We start from the raw sequence: 12,289 nt of genomic DNA on the forward strand, positions 1-12,289 counted from the left end.
TGTGTGTGTGATACTTACTTATCATCCAACATAACTCTAAGCTGTCCAGGACAAGGAGAGTTTATCGTTTAGCTCGCAAAGTGCTTTACACAAAGTATCAAGCATCATCATCATCATCCTTCGAGTGCCCTCGAGATCTGCGACACAAGCTGCTTCCACTGGTCTCTGTTGGTCATCGCCACACCAAGTTCATTCACAGTCAGTCCTGTGTCCCTACTCAGAACATCTGGAAATGTGAGAGGTCTTGTTCCTCTTGATGGGCAGGGTAGTCTCCACAGAGGAATATCCGAAATGACCTGGTCTTTTGCTCTGTGTCAAAGCAAGTCGAGTCTTCTTTCTGCCACAACATGTGAGGGTTGAGGCCTCCGTAAATCCAGCAAGGCTGGGATGGTCCTTCCATGAGAAGTTCTGGACACGCATGAGGAGCATCAAGTCGGCAAAATAAAACAAAGATGAGAAATTACAGTGCTGGAAGAATGATTACAATATAAATAGGAGGTAGCCAGCGGCAAACTGGTGTTTTTTTTTCTTTTAGCTTTGATTAAAAAAGAATCACACCCGTGTGAACTGAGTGGTGTAAGGTAAATGGTAAATGGTGCATTTATATAGCGCCTTTATCCAAGGCGCTTTACATAGATTGTGCATTACATTCACCCATTCATACACCGATTGCGGCGGAAGCCATGCAAGGTACCAACCAGCACATCGGGAGCAATTTGGGGTTCAGTGTCTTGCCCAAGGACACTTCGACATGTAGACAGGAGGAGCCGGGATTCGAACCGCCGACCCATGGATCATTGGACGACCTGCTCTACCTCCTGACCCACAGTCGCCCCATAAGGTCTTATATAGACTGATCAGCTGTGGTCTGACGTAATGTCTGACGTAATGAAATCACACCCGTGTGAACTGGGTGACCATAGCAACCGTGCTCATTTTTTGAGCACAGACATGCAGACAGACAGGCAGACAGACAGACAGACAGACAGACTAACAAAGCCAGTTGTAGGAGTGGTTTACACCACTCAAAAACAAAAAAGAAGTGACATGTAGGTCATGGAGCGTACATTCTCCTGAAGTCAAACTATTGATCATCAGGGTCACATGACCAGGAAGGAAGACTTACTGTTCTGTTAATAGGGGGAGGGCATAGTGATGCGTTCGGTAGGATTTTGGCTTATTTGGGCGCCATCTTCCTGCCTACATGTAGGCTAGTAGGATGCTAGGCTACTAGGCTGCCAGTCTGTAGTTCCATCTTTCTGCCTACATGTAGGCTAGTAGGATGCTAGGCTACTAGGTTGCCAGTCTGTAGTTCCATCTTCCTGCCTACATGTAGGCTAGTAGGATGCTAGGCTACTTGGCTGCCAGTCTGTAGTTCCATCTTCCTGCCTACATGTAGGCTAGTAGGATGCTATGCTACTAGGCTGCCAGTCTGTAGTTCCATCTTCCTGCCTACATGTAGGCTAGTAGGATGCTAGGCTACTAGGCTGCCAGTCTGTAGTTCCATCTTCCTGCCTACATGTAGGCTAGTAGGATGCTAGGCTAGTAGGATGCTAGGCTACTTGGCTGCCAGTCTGTAGTTCCATCTTCCTGCCTACATGTAGGCTAGTAGGATGCTAGGCTACTAGGCTGCCGGTGCCGTGTCATTAGTCAGAAGGTTCATTGTTCCGAAATCACTATCCCTATCTCTAAACCTAACCTAACCCTAACCGCAAGCACGGGAGCAGAGCATGTTCGGACTAACGGGACTTCGGATCTATGGGTAGTTCCCAGGCTGCCAGTCTGTAGTTCGTAAGTTTGCTTGTCAGTGACGCTGGTGTTTATTTTTTATTATTAGTTTATTTTAGTTTATTTTGGTCAAAGAATTGAACATTGAATGCATTGATTACATTTCATTATAAATTAGTATTTTGACCAAAAAGGTATAAGCTGAAGCCAGTGGCTTATTTTGCCTATCCTATTTACACCAACAGAAATAATAATATATACAATACAACTAACACACAAGGGGGGGGGCGGCCGGGGGGGGGGGGGGGGGGGGGGTGTACACTGTCACTGCAGTACACCATCTTCCATCTCCTATCTATGTCACAACTGTAATGTAGAAATTCTCTGTTACAAAGCAAATGTCTGGAATTCAACATTTAGGCTACTTGAGTAAAAGTACAAAAATATTTGCTTCAAAATGTACTTCCAAGTTTTCAAATGTATAATAATCTTTTGGAAATGGCAGATCTACAAGCTCACAAGGCGTTGCATCGCGACGCCTTGTGAGCTTGTAGATCGGCTATTTTCAAAGTATTTTAAGGCCGAAGTGGTTTGTAATAATAATCCAAATCTACAACGTAACAAGTTCTCAGTGAAAGTACAATATTTGCCTGTGAGATGTAGTGGAGTAGAAGTATTGGAAATTGAAAATACTTGAGTAAACTACAAATACCTCAAAGTTGTACTCACGGTAAGTAAATGTACTTAGTTACTTTCCAGTACTGGAAAACAGTTTATCTGATGTGGAAGTCGTGCTATACGGAGAGGGATTATTCTGTCCTTGATGGCTCCTTCCAGACAACACTAGATAACTGCTCACAGTGTACAGCACAAAGTCTGATGGCTCCTTCCAGACAACACTAGATAACTGCTCACAGTGTACAGCACAAAGTCCTGATATCGTTACAGTGAAAACGTTAACACATTTAGACCTGGGAACGATTCTACAAATGTCTTCTAAATCCTGACAGTTTTCTCTGTTTCTATATCAGTGGTTCTCAAACATTTTCATGTCAAGGAGCCCCAAGATTATATGTAATTGGCCACCGACCCCCACCTGAAAATATGTCGTTCCAGGGACCTCCCCCAGAAGCAAAGATTTGAGATAAAAACATTTGCTCTGAAGGAATATATATATGACTTGAAATTTAAAACAGAATTTTAAATTCTATATTCATAATGCCCCAACGTTCGATGCAAAAACAAACAGACAATTAAATCGTTAATTGCAATTTATTTGTGTGAAAATGAAAGAATTGTAATGACGGCCCTAATGTGTGCTTGTTCTGTCAGATCCCACATCCTACTGACAGAAACCTAAAACGGTTGTCTTTTTCTCATCCAAATCCATGTCATAAAACCACTCCCACACGTCTCTCTCTCTCTCACACACACACACACACACACACACACACACACACACACACACACACACACACACACACACACACACAGTAAGCTTATACGCCACAGAAGGCAGCCTTGCAGACAGTATGTACAGTATTGAAGGATCAGTGAATGGCAGATTGTAAAGACTAATCCCTGAAGGCTCTATCTATCCGTTGAGAGATTCTACTCTTATAGCCGCTCTGAGCGGAAGTTGGCAGTGAAAAACAAATGAAGTCCGTCTACCGAGTGCTTATATATAGGCCTTTATGATGCTGAACGCAGCTGGGAAGGTACATATGCCCCATCGGGGGCCACACCCTGGGAAGGTACATATGCCCCATCGGGGGCCACACCCTGGGGAGGTACATATGCCCCATCGGGGGCCTGCACACCCTGGGAAGGTACATATGCCCCATCGGGGGCCACACCCTGGGAAGGTACATATGCCCCATCGGGGGCCACACCCTGGGAAGGTACATATGCCCCATCGGGGGCCACACCCTGGGGAGGTACATATGCCCCATCGGGGGCCTGCACACCCTGGGGAGGTACATATGCCCCATCGGGGGCCACACCCTGGGAAGGTACATATGCCCCATCGGGGGCACATATGCCCCATCGGGGGCCACACCCTGGGGAGGTACATATGCCCCATCTTGGGCCTGCACACCCTGGGGAGGTACATATGCCCCATCGGGGGCACATATGCCCCATCGGGGGCTACACCCTGGGGAGGTACATATGCCCCATCGGGGGCCTGCACACCCTGGGGAGGTACATATGCCCCATCGGGGGCCACACCCTGGGGAGGTACATATGCCCCATCGGGGGCCACACCCTGGGAAGGTACATATGCCCCATCGGGGGCACATATGCCCCATCGGGGGCCACACCCTGGGGAGGTACATATGCCCCATCGGGGGCCACACCCTGGGGAGGTACATATGCCCCATCGGGGGCCACACCCTGGGGAGGTACATATGCCCCATCGGGGGCCATACCCTGGGGAGGTACATATGCCCCATCGGGGGCCACACCCTGGGGAGGTACATATGCCCCATCGGGGGCCACACCCTGGGGAGGTACATATGCCCCATCGGGGGCCACACCCTGGGAAGGTACATATGCCCCATCGGGGGCCACACCCTGGGAAGGTACATATGCCCCATCGGGGGCCTGCACACCCTGGGGAGGTACATATGCCCCATCGGGGGCCACACCCTGGGAAGGTACATATGCCCCATCGGGGGCCACACCCTGGGAAGGTAAATATGCCCCATCGGGGGCCTGCACACCCTGGGAAGGTACATATGCCCCATCGGGGGCCACACCCTGGGAAGGTACATATGCCCCATCGGGGGCCACACCCTGGGAAGGTACATATGCCCCATCGGGGGCCATAACAGCACAGAAAGGGCACTGCCATGGCATTTATTCTGGTGACATTGATATTCCTGCACCGTGCTCCTAAAAGAGACCTTTTGGGTCCATTTGTTAGCTTCTATGCATAAGTGTTGATTTCGTCGACTAAAACTAAGACGAAAAATGTTCGTCGACTACCTTTTTCACTGACGAAAACTAAATGGAAACCAAATGAAAACTAAGCTATGATGACTAAAACTAAGACTAAATATACTGACTGTCAACAAATAACTATAGACAACTATAAACATTCCAGGTGACTAAAATGTGACTAAAACTAAATTAAAACTATTCAAGAGACTATGACTAAAACTAAAATCTAAATTTGATGTCAAAATCAACACTGCTATATGCATAGATGTGTGGGTAATATCTGGGAAGATAATATTGTTCATATTAATCTGTCCATGATGTCCATTCGGCTCGTGCCAAATATTGATATATAGAAGATCAAATGAATGCTATCTCCTCCTGCCTGTCGATTATTTTCTTTCTTTCCTCGAAGATCATCGATGACGCTTCTCCTCTCCTCTCTAAGCTTAGAGACAAAGCTGGATTCCACCAAATCCTGGCGGATCAGTTTATAGTCGTCACCATCAGCTGAATCTGGCAGCAGGCCAAGATACAATTATATAAGAATTCTACAGCATTATATTATATGCAATATGACATTCTGTCTGTTACATAACGATGAAGTATAAACTAATAAGATAGATGAAATGCACACTACAGTAGAAGGCATTTCATGTGGGTTAAGCGTAATGGCTATAATTAGGGGTACTTTCGTGGGGAGTCTTGGCCTAATTTGTCCGTTTCCAGTGTGTCACGTCGGTAGCCTATTATGCTGTTGATCCTCAAGGGGTGCAGAATGCAGATAAAACAGCCTACATCGTGGCGCCCGCTGGCCTAGCGGTCCAGGCACATCCTGCCACATATAGGCTCTGGGCCTGACAGCGTGTCGCGTGTTCGAGTCCCGTTCATGACGACCTTTTGCTGCATGTCTCTCCCCTTCTCTCTCTCTCCCTCTTTCCTGTCCATCTTCAATTGTAACTATCAATGAAGGCAAAAACAAAAACAGCCTACATCAGGGATGTGCACACATAGACATCAAAGGGGTCTTCAGCCCCTGCCCTTTCACCCGTCTGTAAAACAACTGCCCTCTCCAGACCACGAATGCAGCATTTACTACATGGTGGAAGAAATGCAAAATGCCCTCCCTCTCCTTTCCATGCCATGCCTGGAAGGAAGGCAGCGTTCAGGAGAATTGTTTTTTTTCCCCCCGAAGTCTCCTGAACTAATTTGTTTCTAAATCCATGTCGTTACACACCACATCTCCAGGAGATAAAGAGTGCAAAGTTTGCGCCCTGAAAATAGCTGATCTACAAGCTCTCAACGCGTCGCAGCGTGACGCGTTGAGAGCTTGTAGATCTGCTATTTTCACTATTTTGGGCCAAAAGTGCCCTCTTGTGGGATTTCAGCCCCTTCAACACTCTGCACGTGCCTGAGGAAGCAGCGATACGTAGCAGGGATATTTGGCCACGTGCCATCATCACTCTAGGGGTCCGCAGAACACGTTTGCTGTGGCTGGCGGGCGTTTTGTATAGCCTATTTTAACATGCAGTAAGACACACTGCATTGGAAATGTCATTGGATTTCAGCACTTTGTAAACGACAGCTAACTAAGGATGAATTGACATTAACCCATTCTGGGCGGGAACCCCTTTTGGTGTTTTACCCCCTCAGGCCGGGAACCCATTTTTGGGTTCTGTACAGTATCTACTTTACAGTATTCAAAAATTGTCTCCAAAATTGTCTCCAAAACTGTGGAATGCACTCCCCGTTGCAATCAGAACTGCAGCATCACTCCCAATCTTCCGCCGTAGTCTGAAAACCCACCTTTTCAGACTCCATCATGGCCCATAGCACTTATCCTACCCCCTTAGATAGCACTTTTTAGACTTAGATAGGATTTGAAACAGACTTATAGCATGTTATGTAGACAGCACAATAATTGCATTGTATATAGTCATAGCACATCATAGTAGCCTACATATGTATAGCATAGTATAGTATATATGTATAGTTAATATGTATAGCGTCATTATATAGATATGTTCTAGTTACGTTCTTAGTTTACGCATGTTTCTTGATAAATGCATTTTATATATGTGATGTATTCCCATACTTTTGTTCTTGCCTAATGTAAGTCGCTCTGGATTAAGAGCATCTGCTAAATGCCTAAATTGTAAATTGTAAATTGTAGTTTATTTGTATACCTTTATGCAGGGTAGCTTCACTGGGCACAAAACAATGCTCTTTTTCAGCAACCACCCTGCTGCACACACTGCGCAAAAAGCATGGAATACGGATGTGTATATTACAGAGAACTCCCGTTAAACTTTCCAACAAACTCCCGAATTGTACCATCCTGTATATTACAGTATATAATATTACTGTACAGTATATGCCTGCTAAACTTTACGGGCAAATCTAGTGCCCATAATTGCCTGTTAACTCCTCTTTAATAATTCATAATTGCCTGTTAACTCCTCTTTAATAATTCATAATTGCCTGTTAACTCCTCTTTAATAATTCATAATTGCCTGTTAACTCCTCTTTAATAATTCATAACTGCCTGTTAACTCCTCTTTAATAATTCATAACTGCCTGTTAACTCCTCTTTAATAATTCATAATTGCCTGTTAACTCCTCTTTAATAATTCATAATTGCCTGTTAACTCCTCTTTAATAATTCATAATTGCCTGTTAACTCCTCTTTAATAATTCATAATTGCCTGTTAACTCCTCTTTAATAATTCATAATTGCCTGTTAACTCCTCTTTAATAATTCATAATTGCCTGTTAACTCCTCTTTAATAATTCATAATTGCCTGTTAACTCCTCTTTCATAATTCATAATTGCCTGTTAACTCCTCTTTAATAATTCATAATTGCCTGTTAACTCCTCTTTAATAATTCATAATTGCCTGTTAACTCCTCTTTAATAATTCATAACTGCCTGTTAACTCCTCTTTAATAATTCATAATTGCCTGTTAACTCCTCTTTAATAATTCATAATTGCCTGTTAACTCCTCTTTAATAATTCATAACTGCCTGTTAACTCCTCTTTAATAATTCATAATTGCCTGTTAACTCCTCTTTAATAATTCATAATTGCCTGTTAACTCCTCTTTAATAATTCATAACTGCCTGTTAACTCCTCTTTAATAATTCATAATTGCCTGTTAACTCCTCTTTAATAATTCATAACTGCCTGTTAACTCCTCTTTCATAATTCATAATTGCCTGTTAACTCCTCTTTAATAATTCATAATTGCCTGTTAACTCCTCTTTAATAATTCATAATTGCCTGTTAACTCCTCTTTAATAATTCATAACTGCCTGTTAACTCCTCTTCTCACACAGTGACAGCCACAGCCTATATACAGTTACCGTTATATACGCACTAACTGCACGGGGATAATTATATCCCTGTATAAGTCTCTTTAGAATACAGCAGAATCAGAGTGACCTTGGCTTACATGTAAACTGTACCAGTATGTACTGTACCACCAACGCACCTCCCATGTCCATCCATCTTCAACCGCTTATCCGTAGTCGGGTCGCGAGGGGCAACAGCTCCACCAGAGAGCTCCCGACTTCCCTCTCCAGAGCAACATTAGTGACTTCCTCCTGGGGGATTCCGAGGCGTTCCAAGGCCAGTGAGTCGATGTGTTTCCCCCAACTACGCCTTGGTCTCCTCCCAGTGAACTATGGGGAACAGTGGGTGCTATTAACCCATTTTGGGCGGGAACCCCTTTTGGTGTTTTAAGCATTATGTTATGCTTTAGCTGTTGAAAAATAGCAGATCTACAAACTCATAGCGAGGCACCGAGTGGCGCACTATGAACTTGTAGGTCTGCTATTTTTTAAAAATCGTGAAAATGTGGCACAAATCTTTGAATATAATAATATACAGAGCAAACATTTTTAACTCAAATCTTTGCTTCTGGGAGGGTCCCTGGAACGACATATTTTCAGATGGGGGTCGGCGGCCAAATACAGATAATTGTTGGGGTCCTTGACATGAAATATTGAGCACCACTGACTGACTAGAAACATGAGGTATTTCAGAAAACTGTCAGGATTTAGAAGCCATGTTTTAAGAATGGTCCTCAGGTCTAAATTGAGCAGCAGAGCTAAGTGTGTTGCTAAGGAACACTTCTTCCACTGCACTCCTCTTTCTTTGTACACCTTTTTGATAGATAGCTATAATTACTGTACTTACACAGTAGACCCTATACTGTGCTATGATAGATGCTATACTTACACAGTAGACCCTATACTGTGCTATGATAGATGCTACTTACACAGTAGACCCTATACTGTGCTATGATAGATGCTATACTTACACAGTAGGCCCTATACTGTGCTATGATAGATGCTACTTACACAGTAGGCCCTATACTGTGCTATGATAGATGCTACTTACACAGTAGGCCCTATACTGTGCTATGATAGATGCTATACTTACACAGTAGGCCCTATATTGTGCTATGATAGATGCTACTTACACAGTAGACCCTATACTGTGCTATGATAGATGCTATACTTACACAGTAGGCCCTATACTGTGCTATGATAGATGCTATACTTACACAGTAGACCCTATACTGTGCTATGATAGATGCTACTTACACAGTAGGCCCTATACTGTGCTATGATAGATGCTATACTTACACAGTAGGCTCTATACTGTGCTATGATAGATGCTACTTACACAGTAGACCCTATACTGTGCTATGATAGATGCTATACTTACACAGTAGCCTGTACTGTGCAGATCTGTATAGGTTACTTTTTAATTGTATATGATGTCTTCGCCACTTGCCAGGCCAAGGTCGGACGGCCTATATAGCCAGAGACTCGCCCCTGGAGGTACATGATGGAGGTATTTTGCAATATCATAGACACAATAAAGGCTCATTCATAGTCCTCGTTTACTCCATGGGGTTGTAGTGTGCGGAGGGTGTAAAGGCTCAATCATATCATAATCATAGTCTGGATTTTCGGTGGTGAGGTGACCACCGCTCCGTTGGTGAGGTGACCACCGGAGCTGAAATAACGTTGAGCGGTGATGAGTAAAAACAGAGAGAAGGGCTGGGGCGGTGGTTTGCTCTTCACCGCGGATTGTGACATCATGTTGTAGTTCGGTGGTCACCTCAGTGACGTCATGTTGTAGTTCGGTGGTCACTTCACCACCGAAAATCCAGACTATGAATAATGCTTAAGGAATCCTTATAAAGGATACAATTGCAGGCCTTCCTCCAGAGATATAGCTTCAATCCCACGGTCCAGCATCATGAACCTTTCACCATGACAACCGTCCACTTGGACTCAAGGATCAACCATCGTGTCTGAGATCAGCAGCCAAGGTTTGCAACACAATGAATGCACTCTCTCTCTGTCTCTGTCTCTATCTAACTCTATCTCTGACTGTATTTTACATGCATAATAATGGTCTACAGTTCCCAAACGTTTTCATGTCAATGACCCCCAAATTGACACTAATTAGCCCCGCGGACCCCCATTTGAAAAGACATGCCAGGGACCCCCATAAGAGAGGATTTTTACGGCTCTAGCAGTGATTCTCAACCCGTTTAATTTCAAGGACACCCCAGTTTGACATGCATTAGGCTACGGACCCCCATTTAATGTCATTTCTATCTCTGGGACCCCCATTTATATTATAAAATCAATATTCATTTAACTCTGAGAGTGTACAAATGGAACCAAATGGACCCTAACGGGTCCATTTGGTTCCATTTGTACACTCTCAGAGTTACAGCCCCATAAGGGTCCATTTGGTTCTTAACTATCCAGGTCCATTTGTTTCCGTTTGTACACTCTCAGAGTTACAGACCCATAATGGTCCATTTGGTTCTTAACTATCCAGGTCCATTTGTTTCCGTTTGTACACTCTCAGAGTTACAGACACATAAGGGTCCATTTGGTTCCTAACTATCATTTAGCTGGGGACCCCCTGGACCTCCCTCAAGGACCCCTGGGGGTCCCCGGACCCCACTTTGGGAACCACTGCTCTATAGGCCTACTGTAGCCCTGTCCCATCCGGCTGGCCGCCTGCTGCTTCAAATAACTTTATTGACACTGTCAACCAGTGGGTCTCCTCCCCTATGATGATTGATGAATTGAACAAGGTGGACCCTCTTGTATAGTGTAATGCTTTATTGGGTCGTCAACTCACAGTTAGCAGTATTTTTGTTTGAGTTGTGCTTGAAATGTACTGTAATTCTGCAAACTGTCAATTTATGAATTTATGTTTTAAATTATGTTTATTTAGTCTATTGACACTGAATGTACATACTTCAATTGTGAAGTAGTATAATAAGGCTATTTGAGCTCCGGTGGGTGAGTTAATTGGAATGTGTCAAACTAAATACAATTAAAAAAGCACTCCCTATATAGTCTCAAGTTTAATATTCATCACGCGATTCATGCCTTAATGCCAGGGGGGGAAAGAGGGAGTATAGGTCTATAAATATCTATCACACGCACATCCAACACTTGACGCAACAAGCACGAATTCAGCACCACTAAATCCTCTCACATGATGCAGCGTGACACTCTGGGAGGCTGGCTGACGCGCCGTGGATGGAGGAGTGGGATCATTCACTTCACGCCACCTCGTGTGAAAGATGGAGCGTGACTTTACTTCATGATGATGCGATGCGAGGATGGCTCACGATGTCATCATCATCATCATCATCGTGAAGAAGAAGTTCAGCCGTGGAGAGTCTTTCTGAAGCCAGATATGAAGAGAGATCGACTTCTGAAGAGAGATCTGAAGAGATATTCTGAAGAGAGAGATCGGCAGCCTTCGAGAACTCGGGAGTGAATCCAAATTGATTGTTTATTTTTAAGCCACCCCTGGAGGCTGGAAGTTAAAGGATTTTCATTCGTGTTTGCATGTTGTTTTGGGTTCATTGCGTTGCGTAACCGTTCTAGGGCAAGGCTGTCTGTCGCACCCATGAATGTTTTGGTTTCTCACATCATCAGACAACGATGATGAAGAGCTCATCCTCCTCCTCCTCCTCCTCGCCGCCAGTATCTCGTCGCAGATACCGGGCTCTGCTCTCCGTCGCCCTGAACTTCCTCGCCCTGCTGTTCGCCGTGACGGCGTTCCTCACCACCTACTGGTGCGTGGGCACCCAGAGGGTGCCCAAGCCGGCATGCAGCGCGCACAGGACGCACAACTGCCTGGACTACGGCGTGAACGAGACGGACCCCAACAAGGTGGTCTACAGCTGGGAGACCGGAGACGACCGCTTCCTCTTCCGCCACTTCCACACCGGCATCTGGTTCTCCTGCGAGGAGAACATACTGGACGAAAGTAAGATGAGACGAGACGATATTCATTGATTAATTCATTGAAGATCTAGGTCTCTCTCTCTCTCTCTCTCTCTCTCCCTCGTGTGTGTGTGTGTGTGTGTGTGTGTGTGTGTGTGTGTGCGTGCGTGCGTGCGTGCGTGCGTGTGTGTGTGTCGCGAGCACGTGCAGCTTGGATAAAACTCAGCCCAGTGGTTTTCAACCATGTGATCTGTGGTCATATTTGAGCCACACAGACTGACCACCATTTGATGATATTTAGTCTCAGACCCAAAACTAAAGATTATATTTGTCCACATTTCC

At 44.7% G+C, this 12,289-nt stretch overlaps 1 protein-coding gene across 1 annotated transcript in view; it reads left to right on the top strand.

Moving 5' to 3' along the window:
* Window positions 1-11,662: 11,662 nt before the first annotated feature.
* LOC306922070 (germ cell-specific gene 1-like protein) overlaps window positions 11,663-12,289 on the top strand; it is a gene marked incomplete at both ends in the record, with an annotated part of 28,731 nt that continues 28,104 nt past the window's right edge. Inside the window, one exon of the mRNA XM_079499459.1 lies at window positions 11,663-11,990. Coding sequence (XP_079355585.1) covers window positions 11,663-11,990 — 328 coding nt within the window. The remainder of the gene's footprint in view (window positions 11,991-12,289) is intronic.

This window comes from Electrona antarctica (genome assembly GCF_951216825.1).
Source record: "Electrona antarctica genome assembly, chromosome: 4".
Taxonomy (NCBI): Eukaryota; Metazoa; Chordata; class Actinopteri; order Myctophiformes; family Myctophidae; genus Electrona; species Electrona antarctica.